Source organism: Acomys minous (assembly GCF_964271855.1).
Source record: "Acomys minous genome assembly, chromosome: 9".
NCBI lineage: Eukaryota > Metazoa > Chordata > Mammalia > Rodentia > Muridae > Acomys > Acomys minous.
This window is the reverse complement of record NC_140490.1, coordinates 30,726,252-30,740,259: the sequence shown is the minus strand read 5'-3', so window position 1 is coordinate 30,740,259 and position 14,008 is coordinate 30,726,252. Positions and strand designations below refer to the sequence as shown.

General features: G+C 41.6%; 1 protein-coding gene across 10 annotated transcripts in view; it reads right to left on the bottom strand.

Moving 5' to 3' along the window:
* CADPS (calcium dependent secretion activator) overlaps positions 1 to 14,008 on the bottom strand; it is a 438,873-nt gene that overhangs the window by 67,049 nt on the left and 357,816 nt on the right. For all 10 annotated transcript variants that reach the window (XM_084795416.1, XM_084795414.1, XM_084795422.1 and 7 more), the window contains 3 exons: positions 10,258 to 10,405; positions 2,313 to 2,387; positions 1,341 to 1,424 (listed from right to left, as the gene is read on the bottom strand). In XM_084795416.1, the coding sequence (XP_084651542.1) occupies positions 1,341 to 1,424; positions 2,313 to 2,387; positions 10,258 to 10,405 (307 nt within the window). The remainder of the gene's footprint in view (positions 1 to 1,340; positions 1,425 to 2,312; positions 2,388 to 10,257; positions 10,406 to 14,008) is intronic.

Sequence of the window (14,008 nt, the reverse complement as noted above, 5' to 3'; positions counted from 1 at the left end):
CACACCAGAACAATATAATTTTGTTTTTAAAAAATGATTATATTGATAGATGGATGGTATCTAGCAATGGTATGAAATGTCATCAGTCACCATTTGCCTTAATTCCTAGGAGGAGGAAACTCTGGGCCAAGGAAAGGCCAGAACAGAGTGTGTTTGTTTATAGACTCCTTCTTTTTAAGACATGTCTGGAAAGAAGTTGTGTGCATGTGTGATTGTGTCTTATCTAATCATATTCATTGCTTGTCATTAGTAATAGATACTATTTATTGACTCCTACGATAAGATAGGACCATGAGGCTTTCATCTCATACCAGGGCCTTGTGGGAAACATTATCTACCTTTCATACCCTTACAGATGAGGAAACTCAGGCTCACAGACCTGTTCAGGTTCACACAGCTGGTCAGTATTGGTGATGGGATTTGAACTCCTATCTGTGGGAATTCTAAAGGTAAGGATGATGTTCTGGGCCTTGGGAGATTATTACAGACCAAGGCTCCTAAGTTGACTGCTGTTCCTGTATTGCTGTTAAAACAGCCTAGAACCCATCATACCTTTCCTGTGTCCACTTGGCAGGAACTTAGAAGGAAGCAGGATCAAGGCCTCTCTCCTCTGATCACCAAGCCACAGAAAGCTGCTGGCTCATGCTTTTCCTTCTACTTTCCTGTTGGCTTTGGCCTTATCCAGTGTTAGCATTGACCTGGAGCCTCAAAGGATTCAGAAAGGACATGCCAGCCGCTCAGGAGGAGCTAAAGGCCAACAGCTCCTGAGCCCAGGCAGGCAGCATGAGAGAGGAGTCACACTGGCTGCCAGCATCTCCAGTCTATAGAGACCCCATTATTCAACCCCCATACACTGAGGCCATGTAGCAAGCAGACCCACTTGGAAACATGGGCTCTCTTCTCCACGAGGTTGCCTGGATTTGAAATGTATACAATGAGCTCAGTTTAGAAACCATATCTAGTAGAGTAAGGAATATAAAAAAGAAAGAAAGAAAGAAAAAAAAAAAGCAAAAAGCACATGCAGTTACAACTGACATGAAGGTCACCATATACAATTCCTAAAAGTATTTATTGGTAAAAATGTTGGCCCTCACTGCATTTTTTTGTCATAGCCAAGTGTGTGAAGGCAGCCTCTTCAGAAAATGACACGGAACTGGACAGCTTACCTGCCAGTTGGGCATGCCTTGCCTCTTCTTCCCGTGTTACCATGTTACATGGGTGGATGAAAGTAATTAAAACACACTGCCACCCCCGAACAAAACCACACATTGTCTCTCACCCAAGCAGAACCACAGCTGACCCAAAACAACAACCAGGAAAGCAGGATGCTTTTTACTTACCGTAAATGACAGGAAAGAAGAAAACAAAGTCCCCTCGTCATATCTGGATAACTTTGCCAGGACGCCTTCCAAAATAGTTACAAACTAGTAAGACAGCAAAAAGGAAAAATTAATATTTCAAATTATAATTGTTTACAAGAAAGAACAGCATGTCCCAGCCACCTAGAGGCTAGGACTCAGCCCCCTGTTCATTTTTGCATTCCATTTTTTAACTCTCACTTCGGAGGAAGGAAAAGGCTGCCGTTGCACGGCAATATTTGACTTATCCGGCTTTCTCTTCATTATTATGTGATTGCAAATACGGAGTGTTACAGAAGTGCAAAGTGACAAAATATTATTGAGTTGCATATAGCATGCGATAATATTAAATGCACTTTTCAAAATCCCAAACTGCGCAAAGCAGTCTTTACATTACATATTAGCACTACATTTAATCCAATCTATTTTTATTTGTATTTTATCAGTAATTTGGGGGAAACAGAAGTTTAGCACTGGCAAATATAAATGTCTTCCCATTCAGCATTACTTAGTTAAAATTCTATAATTCATGAGGATGACTGAAATAGCTTTATCTGACTTTTCTGTTTTATTATGACTCTCACTGCATGTGAAACTAGAGGGAAAGGGGTTTTCGGGATGGCAGAATTCCTTATTACCGTTTCACTTTATGTATTTTAAAATCTAACTTTGTCAGTGCTGAGAAACAAAACAAACATTTCCCGCATAACCTAGCGTGGCGTGCGGGGACACAGTCTTATTAAGTTAACACATGCCGCTTCATCAATTGATCTTCACACGGCTCACGAACATCAGAAAATCCTCGCAAGCTGGGGCTGGGCGATGTACGATCTTGTTTTCTTGGGAGATGCGAGTATCCAGCTCAACTTTTTTAATGTGTTACATTTTAATGGGAATGCAGACACAACAAAGCAACATTCACAACGCCCCCTTTCACCTGAAGCTGAAGGTTACCTTTGCCACCAAGAGTGTGATCATTTCTTTAACGGTTTCTTCAATTAGTTCATCTATTTTTGAATGGTATTGATGCTAAAGAAGACAGAAAGACACATGTTAGCATCTTGGGGAGGTTGACAGTGCTGCCTGCGCCCATGGTTTTTTAGACCACATACTATAAAATAAAGCCTGGCCTGCACACCCAATTTGTTTCCTAGAAGCAGCTGTGAGAGTGTGGCTTCTAGTCTTTGATGAAGAGAGACCTGAAACACTTTTTAAAAATCAGCAGGACCATTGTTTTTTTTTTTTTTTAATCTAAGGCTTCAGATGGCCTTTGATGTATGTGGACACACACATACAACAGCACACATGGCTGGCTTAACAGCCTAGCATTGTGTTGAACTGGGTTTTATAAAGCTTGATTCAAAGCAATCTCGGACACTGGGAAGGGAAATAGCATTTCTGGGAAACTGCTAGGGAAGGCAACTTATGTGGTTCAATTTCTCCAAACAGAATTTACCTAAGACATTGATTTTACAGAAACCTGTTAGGTATTCTGGGTATATGCATCAGAGCACATTAGTTTAAACTATAGTCTTCACCCAGAGGCCAGATAAAGTGTCTCTTTCTGATCCACTGTGACAAGCCACAATTTCCTCCTTTTCTTTCTGCTCAGCAAAAAGCAGACCCAGGCTAGACCTTCTGCTGAGGCTGTAGCTAAGTTTTTACAATTTTTTTTCAAACTGATGCTGTCGATTAAATTTAAATAGTAATGTGAAAACAAACCCCCACACAAACAAAAATCTGCTGTAAATGCCAGGGAAAAAGGAAAAGCAATTTCAACACAAATTATTATATGCCAGCTCCTTGACATTTATTAGAACATTTTAGTATCCATTTGAATTATTTTGTATTTCCGTAACACAAAAACAACAATACAAAACATTGTTATTTGGAAAGAAAAATGCACTTACCCACTCTTTAGCAAACTTTCAGAAGGATGATTAATTAGGAACAAAAAAAGAAAAAGGAACAGTGCAAATAAAAATCAGGACAAAAGAACACATGAGAAGATGAAAAATAAATAAAGCATCACAAAGCTATGGAGACATACAGAAATAAGACATAGAGATGCACTGTAATAGTCTGGTTGCCGGCAAGCAGGATCACTGAGCAGGAGCAAAGAGATGCTGCTGCTTTGGACTTGGAAGACCTGGATAATGTCCCAGTGTGAGGGCCAGGGGCCATACTGCCTGTATATTGAGCTCAGTTTCCTTATCTGCAGACCCACAACAGGTAATAGTACTATGACCTGGACCCAGAAGAGGGGAAGCTAGTGTAGGCTGCTGATTTCCACAAGGGGTTAGGCAAGCCTTGTTTTACTCTGTGTTTCAAAATAAGCAGGAAAGGTGTGTTTAAATCTCTGTCTCTCTGTCTCTGTCTCTCTGTGTCTCCGTCTCTGTCTCTGTGTCTGTCTGTCTGTCTGTCTGTCTGTCTCTTTCTCTCTCTCTCTGTCTCTCTCTCTCTCTCTCTCTCTCTCGGGGATGTTTAAAGCAGTGGACATATTAAGTACTTCAACTTGGCTATTCTTCATATTTCTCTATATTTCCACACATGAAGACAGCCAATGCATCCATGATGGATATAAGTCTATGGCAACAAAGAACAAAGGAAAGTTCTGGTCTGGCTTAGTTGTCTCCTTTAAGAGCTCAGTGCCCAAGCCCTTTTCAGGCCTTGAGAATCTCAGACTCGTAGATCCACTTTGGAGATCTAGTGAGGATCTAGATGTGAAAACATTTTGTCAACTGTAATTGCAATTCAAATGTGTTCAAGTTCCTCAAGTAGCCACGGAGGGGAGAGAGAAGATGGTGACATCACTGAGTCAGTCTCCTCCTCCTCCTTCTCCTCCTCCTCCTCCTCCTCCTCCTCCCAGTTGACAGGAGGAAAAACAAAGCAAATGTCCCATGGTATTTTGTCATGATGAATCAAAAGCCTTGTTGGCCACACTGCTAGATTTAAGAAAGATTTACTTGTAAATAGCACAAGCCTCAAGTGTAATTAAAAAAAAAACCCACAGAAGTCTGTACAAGAGTCACAAAGAAGGATGTCAAATCACAAGAATATGGGAATATTGACAGGGCTCCAAATTCATTTTTAGGTATTGAAATAGGACTCAGAATCATATCCCTACTTTCTGTTGTCATGTGACTGACTTGTTCCACTAGATTTTCTTTGGATTGCTATAAATGAGTTACATTTAGTAAATTAACTAGGTTATTATGCTTAGCCAGAAGAGCTGGCTATGTGAAAGCTAGTACAAGATGAAATACTGCACGGAGGGCTTCAAACCAAGCAAAGAACACCAACGAGAAAAGACATGTTCTGTTAAAAAAACCTTGATGGAAGTGGTGACAGCAGAAGGCAATTATTCTCTGTATACTAAGACAGGGTAAGGCCTGTGTCTTGTGTCTGAGGGGCCAATGGGGATAGTCTTTCTCCTAAGAGGAACAGGCCCTTCCTTGCGGAAGTGAGGTGGAGACCCTGTGGCTTCTTGGGGCATGATATACCTTCATTATTGATTACGATGTAGTCCCACTATCTCTCCCTTCCACTGTATATAAGTATTATGATTTCCCTGTTATAATAAACATCTTTTCCTGCTTAGAAAACAAAGCATGATGTGTGTGTGTGTGTGTGTGTGTGTGTGTGTGTGTGTGTGTATGTGCACGCGTGCATGCCTACTCACACATGATTGCTTGTGGAGGCCAGAGAACTACCCGGGTTTCATTTCTCAGGAGCTGTTCACAAGGACTCTCACTGTCTTTGTTTGCTAAGAAGGCAAGGGTAGCTAGCCAGTGAAGCCTCAGGGATTCTTCCATCACCACCTCCCTAATGCTGGGATTACAAACACCCACCCCTATGCCCAGGTTTTTATGTGGGTAGTGGGGATTGAATTTAGGTCCTTAGGCTTGCCAGCAACCACTATATTGATTGAGCAATCTCTTCCCCTAAAATAAAGGGTTTTGCTATAGTCATTCTGACTCTTTTCCCCCAAGGTTAATGTGAGCATGGCATCTCTGCTGCTTTGCTTTCTTACCATAGCAGTAGAACTAGAATTGCATTCTAATTATAGAATTGACATAGACCTACCCAAGTACTGACATAATATATGAATATACAGTTTAGAAACTAAGTAGAGCTAGTCTGGTGGCTCATGCCCATATAATTGTAGCATTTGGTGGGAGAAGGTTGTGTCAAGAGGATTGTTATGAATTTGAGGGCAGCCTGGGCTGCAGAGTAAGAGTTTGACTTACAAAAAAAAAAAAAAAAAAAAAAAAAAAAAGGGAATCGTTGCATGCCACATTACTGGTTCTCCCCAGGACTTTCATTAAAATCCGTCAGCATGTGACTACATGCATGTGTGTGCCCATTTCTCTAAAGCACACTTCAGCTTTACAGACTATGTCAGTTATGCCTTAATACTGACTTTGTGAATCATGTTGCTAAATGCTAAATATCAAAGAAATCTCCATTGCTGTTTAAATAATGACAAAATCCACACACCCCTTGCCAGATTTTCCTCTCTTGGATGATTTAGTTGACTAACTTGCTTTTGTGGAAAAATAATGTGCCTCCTCCATCACTCTTTTCCCTTTCTGGGGCAATGTATTGTTCCGAGCAAATAGGAAGCCTCATGAAGGAGTAGGTGCATGCATGTAGGGGATTTCTAGTCACCATCTTCCCTGCTAGCTCTAGTCATGAAGCCCTTTGTAAATTTTCTCTCTATTCCATCCTACCCGAAACCTATCAGGTTTTTTTGTCTTCCAGTTTTCTCTGTGGCCTTCTTGGGTTCACCCAACCCATACCTTGGAATCATGGTGCAGGTGGCTAAGAGAACCACTGGTTTTCAATGGCATGAAGAGAGTGGGGAGTTTGCTTTGGCATCCGATGGACTAAGTTACTGTAAATCCAGGACTGCTACGTGAAAAGCATCCCACTTGACTTCCCGTGCTGCACATTTTGCCTTGTCATGGAACAGATTGTGTGTACGTTATCTTTCTGTTAAGACCATCTGACCTTGGAAATGAGATGAAAACACACTAGGCCAAGTGAGAAACTATTTAATACACAATTTCCTCTCTATTGGTACTTCACAAATTTTAATGAAAAAAAATAAATATTTAAGATGGAAAAGTATGGTGAACAAATGTCTCAACAGCTGCCTTTAGATGAGACTTTATCCCAGTGATGAAATTCAGGAAGTGATTGTAAAACTGGAGACTGTATCCGCTCACTAGTGCCTCGTCCAGAACAGGTGGAGGGAGACGGAACCCTGGTGGCAGCCAGAATTAGAAACTAGATCTGCAATGCAGGCTGAATGCTTGATATTTCCCAGTACAAGGCGCATAGAAATGGGAATCGAATGGTTTCCAAGTATTCTTATCTCAATTTTAGAATCTTCCTAGTCATCCCTACTCAAGCCTCCCCTTTAACAAGCCAGTTTTACTTTAGAGATAAGTCTCACTGTTTTGTAAACCAAGAATCATTTCAGGTCATGGCTGCAACACCAGGCTACTGAGAAGCAATGCAATTGCATCTGGTTTCATCCTGACCATTTTTAGCTACACTAGAAGGCTTCACATGCCACAAGCTGGTCACTTAGGTGCCATTGGCTCATTATATGTAGAAGAAAATCCTGATAGACCTTATTATATGGGAACAAATAACCGTGGGAAAGGAACAAAAGATTAGAATGCAGTGGTAAAAAATATGTACAAACTTCAGCTATTATTTTCATCTAATAAGTGTTGAGTTGTATAGAAAAAATATGCAGTTTTTTCTACTGTATTAGATTCTACGGCCAGAATAGATTCTACCATTTAGCTGCAAAGTTTAAATTTTATACCTAGAGGTTAGGGGCCTGAATCTCCACTGTCAAAACGCTGTATATTTTTAAATGATTCTGTATTGTGCATCGCATCTCACTGGAAACTTTTTGGTTGGTTTGTTTTAGAAACAGGACTCCAAAGTTAAGCCAATATCATTTTGGTTTAGCCAAGAAATAATTCATGGTGATCATGAGAGTTAGAGTCCATTGTGACAATCATGGGCTGATTATGTTGCATCATTTGTCTTTAACAGGAATTTATGGTTTGGACTAAAGAACTATAGGTCCCCTGAATTACATAGCAATCCTGCTTATAAGGATTTACTTCCTGAGAATGAATCCATAGCTTTCACTAGATTCTTAATGGATTTTGGACAACCCCACCCTCTCCCTATTCTCACAATCATCCCAGGACTCCAGTACTGGGATCAGAGTGACATGGCTTGCTTAGCCACCTGTGCAAAGAGTGTGGCACCTTAACAAGGCCATAGGCAAACCAACCTGGAGAGGGGAATCTAGGACCTCTTAAGATTAAAGAGAGGCCAGTCCTATGGTATCAACTCTCTTCCTCTGAGGAAGGCAGTCATTCGTGTGAATCTCAGGCATGATGCTTATTTCAAAAGCTCTGAGAGGAAATTCACAAATTGGACTCTAGTGGTAAAAAACAAACAAACAAACAACTTTTGCTCTCTTTTTGTTCTTGCTCTAAAGGATACTTTGATACCACACAGGGATATAAATATATATATGAAAAGAAACAGAACAGGAGAGATGGTAAATCATATGCACATATGCCTACATACACACACACACACACACACACACACACACACACACACACACACATATATATATCTTGGAATATTATTCAGCCACAAATAGAAAGAACAGTACATGCTACAACATGCATGGATCTTGAAAACATTTTTGCTAAGTGAAGGAAGCCACACAGCCCACCTACTGAAACAGGCACATCTGCAGGATATAGGTTGATGATGGCCTAGAACTGGGAGTGCAGATAGATCATTGGCTATTGATGCATGGTTGGTTTCCTTTTAGGACCATGCACATATCGTATAATTGACTGTGATGATGCGCTCAGCTTCATGAACACAATACAACTACAGAAGTGTAAATTTCTCAAGGGTGAATCTTATAAGAATGTGATTTGCATCTCAATAGTTTAAAAAGCAGCAGCAGCAGCACGAACAGTGGAAGGTTTATGGGGTGAGAGAATTCAGAAAGCGTACACTCCAAGGATCTCAAATGGCTTAGAGAGATGTAAAAATTTAGAGATCTCTCAGTAAGGTTTGCAGAGTGGGCTCTGTGAAACCCATGGATTTCAGAATCCTCCAGGGAAGCGTGGGCAAGTGGTGGTGTGAAAAGGTGCTGAGGTACAGAGAAAAATCACCAGCTGGGGCTCTGCCCCCCCCCCCCCCAATCCAGATCAACTCTATTTTTATGTTTTATGTGCCAGGCTTCGGGATAAAGTATGAAAAACTGATTTTGCAGTTAAAATAGGCTAGGTAAAAGTGGAGCGGTGATATCATTTTATAGATGGGGAAACTGAGGCTCAAAGAGACTGCCAGGACTGTCCAGGTCCAATTTGCAGCACAACTCAAGACACTTATGCAGGTGACTGGAAAGCCAGGTCTTGCTTCCAATTGTTCCCACTGTCCTCCCTGGCTCATTTTCAGACAACAGAGAGCCTCAGACCATTGCTTCCCCAAATGTGTCTTCTAGGATCAGAACATGGCCACAGAAGTTAAAATTCCTGTGTGTATATGGGTCTTTTCGGTACTCATATGTATTCATGTGTGTGGTACATATGTACTCACATTTATATCTGCGTGCTAGTGCATGTGTGGATGTATGGATGTCGGGGGGATTGGGGGGCGTGGAGATGCTAGAGGACATCTTGGATGCCATTGCTCAAGAAATGTCCTTGAGAAGTTTTAATTCTTTCACCGCATTCCAGTCAGGTTGAAATTCTATGAGATGAGTCCCCTGGAGGATTCTGGGAGGTCAATGTACAATAGATGTGTGGGAGCCGTGTTCTGATGCTTTTGCACAAGTGGCTTGGGGACAAGAACCCAGGGCCCTGTATTGACTCCAGTGCTCAGAGCTTAACTCCATGTGGGAGGCTCAAAAGAAATCAGCCAGAGCAGAAGCTAGCAGGGGTGGCTGAGGAAACAAGGTTGGAGGAGACCTTGCCAGAAGAGAACACCAGCAACCCACATATAAAATGGAAGGTGCCGAAGGAGAAAATAAATAACGAATAAGGAGCAAATATAATTTAGCAAAAATTCTGAGCATGTAAGGCTGGTATCGAAAGATCTGATTTAGGAGCAATTTATGCCAATTGGCAACAGCATAGAGTTGCCAGAAATGTTACTGAATTAATTCTAAATTGGTATATGAATATCTAGCTGGCTTAAGGCCATTGGAGAAAAATGATCATGATCGTCTTTGATCAAGTCCAAGTTGCTGCTTCCTTCTCCTTCACATTTTAAAACTGACTTTAGAATCAGAAACTCTGCAAAGGAACCAACTTCTGGTCAGGGAAGATTCATGACCAGACCATCTAGGGAAAATTGAAAGCCTGCGGATTGCTCTGGACCCACAGACACTACTAGCATAGCTTGGGCATAGCTTGATGTGAGTTAGACTTCCCCTGCTGTCCAGATGTTCAAGGGTTAAGATATACCACACATAGGAACTGACTAGCACTCAGACACTCTCATATTTGTTGGAGATAACAGCCTAATAAATAAGGTCACCCAGCATCCTTTAGCTTCAAGAAACCCCAGGACCACCTGAACTCCAGCCAAGAACCACTTCCAAGTGACTGGCACGCTCATCAGCACATGCCTCAGAAATTGACTTGACAGATACTGAACACTTATCCATGGCTTAATCCGCAAATGTTAAGAGTATGTATTTCTGAAACCAGCAGATTTGGGTAGAAGGAAGGAATTTGTGAGGTTTTCTTCTATATGATCAATGGAGAGAGGGAAGGGAGAAATGTCTTTTCTTTTCTTTTTCTTTCTTTTTTTTTTTTTTTTTTTTTTTTACCTCTTGGCCCATTTCCATGCTGCAAAGTTTTGTTGATTGAGCTTTGGCATCAACCATAACATTAAACATGGTGCATATTGACTGTGGGACTCGAAAATCTGTTGATCGACTGGTTTTTTGCAGCTTAACTTCAAATGCAATCCTGGTTCTATTAAAACAAAGTAGGGAAAGACCAGTTGAGCACTCAGATGGCAGGAGGCAGAGGAGAGGCTTCCTAAGAGGCTAGTGAAAGAGAAAATGGAAGGCTGCGATCAGTTTCAATACACAATGATTTCTCACACATTCTTTTTCAAATGAGTTCCCCATCTAAGGAAGGCTTATTCAGGTGGACGGCCATGCATATCCATTCTTTTTCAGAGTCCACAGGACACCTGTAGCTCTGTGTATTTCTATCTATAGATTACATGGTATGGAGAGCCCTAATTGCAGAAGAATAAATGAATAAAAAACCCGATTATAGCATTACAACATATGCAGTTTCTCTCACATTGGCAAGTGCCTACCTCAAATCACTTCACTTAAAAACAAAACACAAGAAGGCAGTTTCTCATCTTCAAAACCTCAGTGTCGAGAAAAATCTTAAATGACCCTTATTGTTTTTTCCTTTTTCCTCTTGCTCTTAAAAGAGACTGGAAATCTCTTTTTGAAATCCAACAATTTTATTATATTGCTCAAGAAACTAAAAAAATAGATTGTGCTTGCCAAAGAATCATTAGAAGAATATATATAAAACCATTGAAAATGGCTGCTTTTGGAAAAGGGGCTGAAATTAGAAGTTACCGTCTGTGGGAAACTCACAAGGTGGCCCTTTGTTCTCATTGTCAGTGGTAAGACTTTTCAGTAAGTAGATAGTCTTTCTTTATAATTAAAACATAGTAATTTCCTTGGCATGCAACTATAGTACAGAAACTTCATATAACAAATTTCTTTTGTAACATAATGTTGACATAGGTCAAACAATCATACCAGAAACCTACTATGCTCTCACAGGAAAAGCTAGTTCAATGTAGGTCATTTGCAGTACAGGTGTGAGATCCAGTGCTTGCCACTGCTTCTGCAAAGGGGGGGGGGGACCAGCTCTATTTTAAAACGGTTTTAGAGAATTGGGTCACATCCTCACATATCCTTTGAGAAAGCACCTGGTCAGTAAGTGCCTCCATTAAAGCCTTTTCATCTGACATGTCTATTGCTTCTCTGCATTGCCCACTGTCACCTCCCAGAGTTCATGCAGCCACCAGGACGGCACGGTTTTAGGAGGAATTGGGAGCAGTTTTCTATTGGTGCATAGGAGGACCACACAGCTAGTTAGCTCAGGAAAGGATGCCAGCTTGCTAACACACCCTGGGTGCATGCAGGGAAGCCAAGTATAATTTCTAAGGTTGGAAGCCCAGTTCCTAAGGGAAAAAACACCCTCAAAACACCCCTATAGATTATATGATCATGTTAAAGATAAATGTATTTTGGCTTCTAAAGACTCAGTGCACTGAAGTAGCTTTCTAATCATGATGATCATTTTAAGCTCTGCTGAAAATACATCATTTTCTAGTTCTGTGAAAAGGAGGCCTGATGGGTACTGAGTTGGACTGGGCCCTGTGCTGATCTTCCGAGGCTTATGCGCTAGTTCCGGCCCAATCTGAGAAATGGAAATGCTAAATCGCTCCTTTCCAATGAAGCAAGCGTCTTCCCTTTTCACATTTCTTTTCACAGGAGAACTGTTCCTAGCCTGTGGAGGGCTGTGAAGAGAGGAAGGCAGATGTAGAAAGGGAATATAACTGCAAAGGCTCTAGGGGTCCCCAAGCCCAGGAATGGAGAGGTCACTTAACCCAACTGACTTCTTGAGGGGAGAGTGCCTTGCTTTGATCCTGCTACAGACCTGATGAAGCCCAGAGGCACTGTCCTCATCAGGCGATTGTATGAAATGTCTTGGAAGCTTAGTCCTGCAGAGTACTGTATTGTAAGTGCCAGACACCTAAAGCCACAGCCCACTGTCCTTGCTCTATGGCTCCAGAACAAAGCTTATTTGTTCTGCCTCAAAGAAATAATCAATAGTCCAAGGCTCTTCCAACATATATTCTGTATCTTACAAGGGCTGACCCATGCCCTGTCCTCTGTAGCTGGGGTCAGGTGACATTTGTGGTTATTTTTAGAGCCTTGGGTAGAAGGAACATCAGGAAATTCTTGACGTCAGGGCTGCCCATACATGTGCAGTGGTATAAATCCTGACTTACAAAGGCTACTTAGCTACTGTGTTCCAGGTAGACTTCTGTGGCTTCGGGGTGGTGGTGGTGGTGGTGGTGGTGGTGGTGTCTGAGCATTTAAGCCCATTCCCTGCCTCTGAGTCACTTAGCTTCTTTCTATGCCTGAACATAACAATGACTGAGGAATAAATCACATTTACCATCCTCAAATATTCTCTTTATCTCTCCTATGTATCTCTCATTTAATCCCATCCACCAGATTGGCTTCTGAGTAAAGGACAGGTGGAAAAGTGGGGCACAGATAAAGAGAGGGCAGGTTTTTGTACTAACACAGTTCAGTTCCTATGTGAGATAGAGGAAAAGAAGGATAGATGGCCTCAAAGAGTTGCCCTGTAAAGAGATTTTGGTTAAATGATTTGGTCATTGGACAACCATTGCATCTCCTAAAATTAATATAGACTATGTAAGAGATTATAGAAACCAAAACCAGAAACTTGTTGATCATGCAATTGAAAACTGACCTATCTTTGGTTCTACTGCTGGGCATAAAAGAGCAAAATCCTCTGCCTGGGTTGCCCAGACTTTAAATTTCCAGAATGACTGACACCTGCCCAGTGTCTCCCAAGCTTATGGTTCTTTCCTCACTTCACGCTAGTTGCTATCGACCTACCTGCAACAGTGAAGTGCTGTTCTTGGCCTTGTGAGGATTCAGGTTTGATGAATTACTTCTCCTTTTTTCTTCCAGGGTATCAAAGGATGGATTCAGAGCACTCCTAGGCAAGCCCAGCCCCCACACCTCACAACTTATTTATCAACTAAAGTATATAACATCTGGAGGCCTGGAGAAGCCAAGATTGCTTATGGGTTAGTTTCTTCCTCCCTCCTTCCATTCCTTCCTTCTTTCCTTCCTTCCTTTCTTCCTTTTCTTCTTTCCTCCCTTCCTTCCTTCACTCCATTTTTTCTTTCCTCTTCTTTTCCCTTTTGAATGAGGAAAGCTAATGAGATAGTTATAAAGTAGAAAAGAAACCTAGATGTGTGCTCTGAGATAGGCAGGGCAACGATGATATCAAATACAGAAGTGAATTCCAGTGGTTTGCTGTGTGGACTTAGATACTCCATGTGGGTGGAGAGGGTCTTTCCTTCTCCATTGTATGTTGAGGACTCAGCACTGGCCCTGCTCTATGAGATCAGATCAGAGGATATGCTGAGCAGATAAAAAAGACCTTCCTTATTCTCTTCCCCTGGCTGCCTCAGAACTCTCAGCTTGAGGACTGCAAGCATAGCCATCCACTTTTGACCATAAGCCACAAGTGGCAAAAAGGGAAAATCTGTACCAAGCCAGAGCACAGGTTCCATGCCTTCATGCTGATGTCTGGTTAGAAGGCAGGCAAGGAAACAAGCACTGGCACGCACAGCAGTGCATGTGGACAGAATGGATGATAATGCTCCCAGTTTTTGTTGGAAATTCAGTGACCTAGATTCCACACACATTGGCTCTAGAGCTATATTTTTTTTCTCTCCCTAGTTGTCCATTTTCCATGTCTGTTTATTTG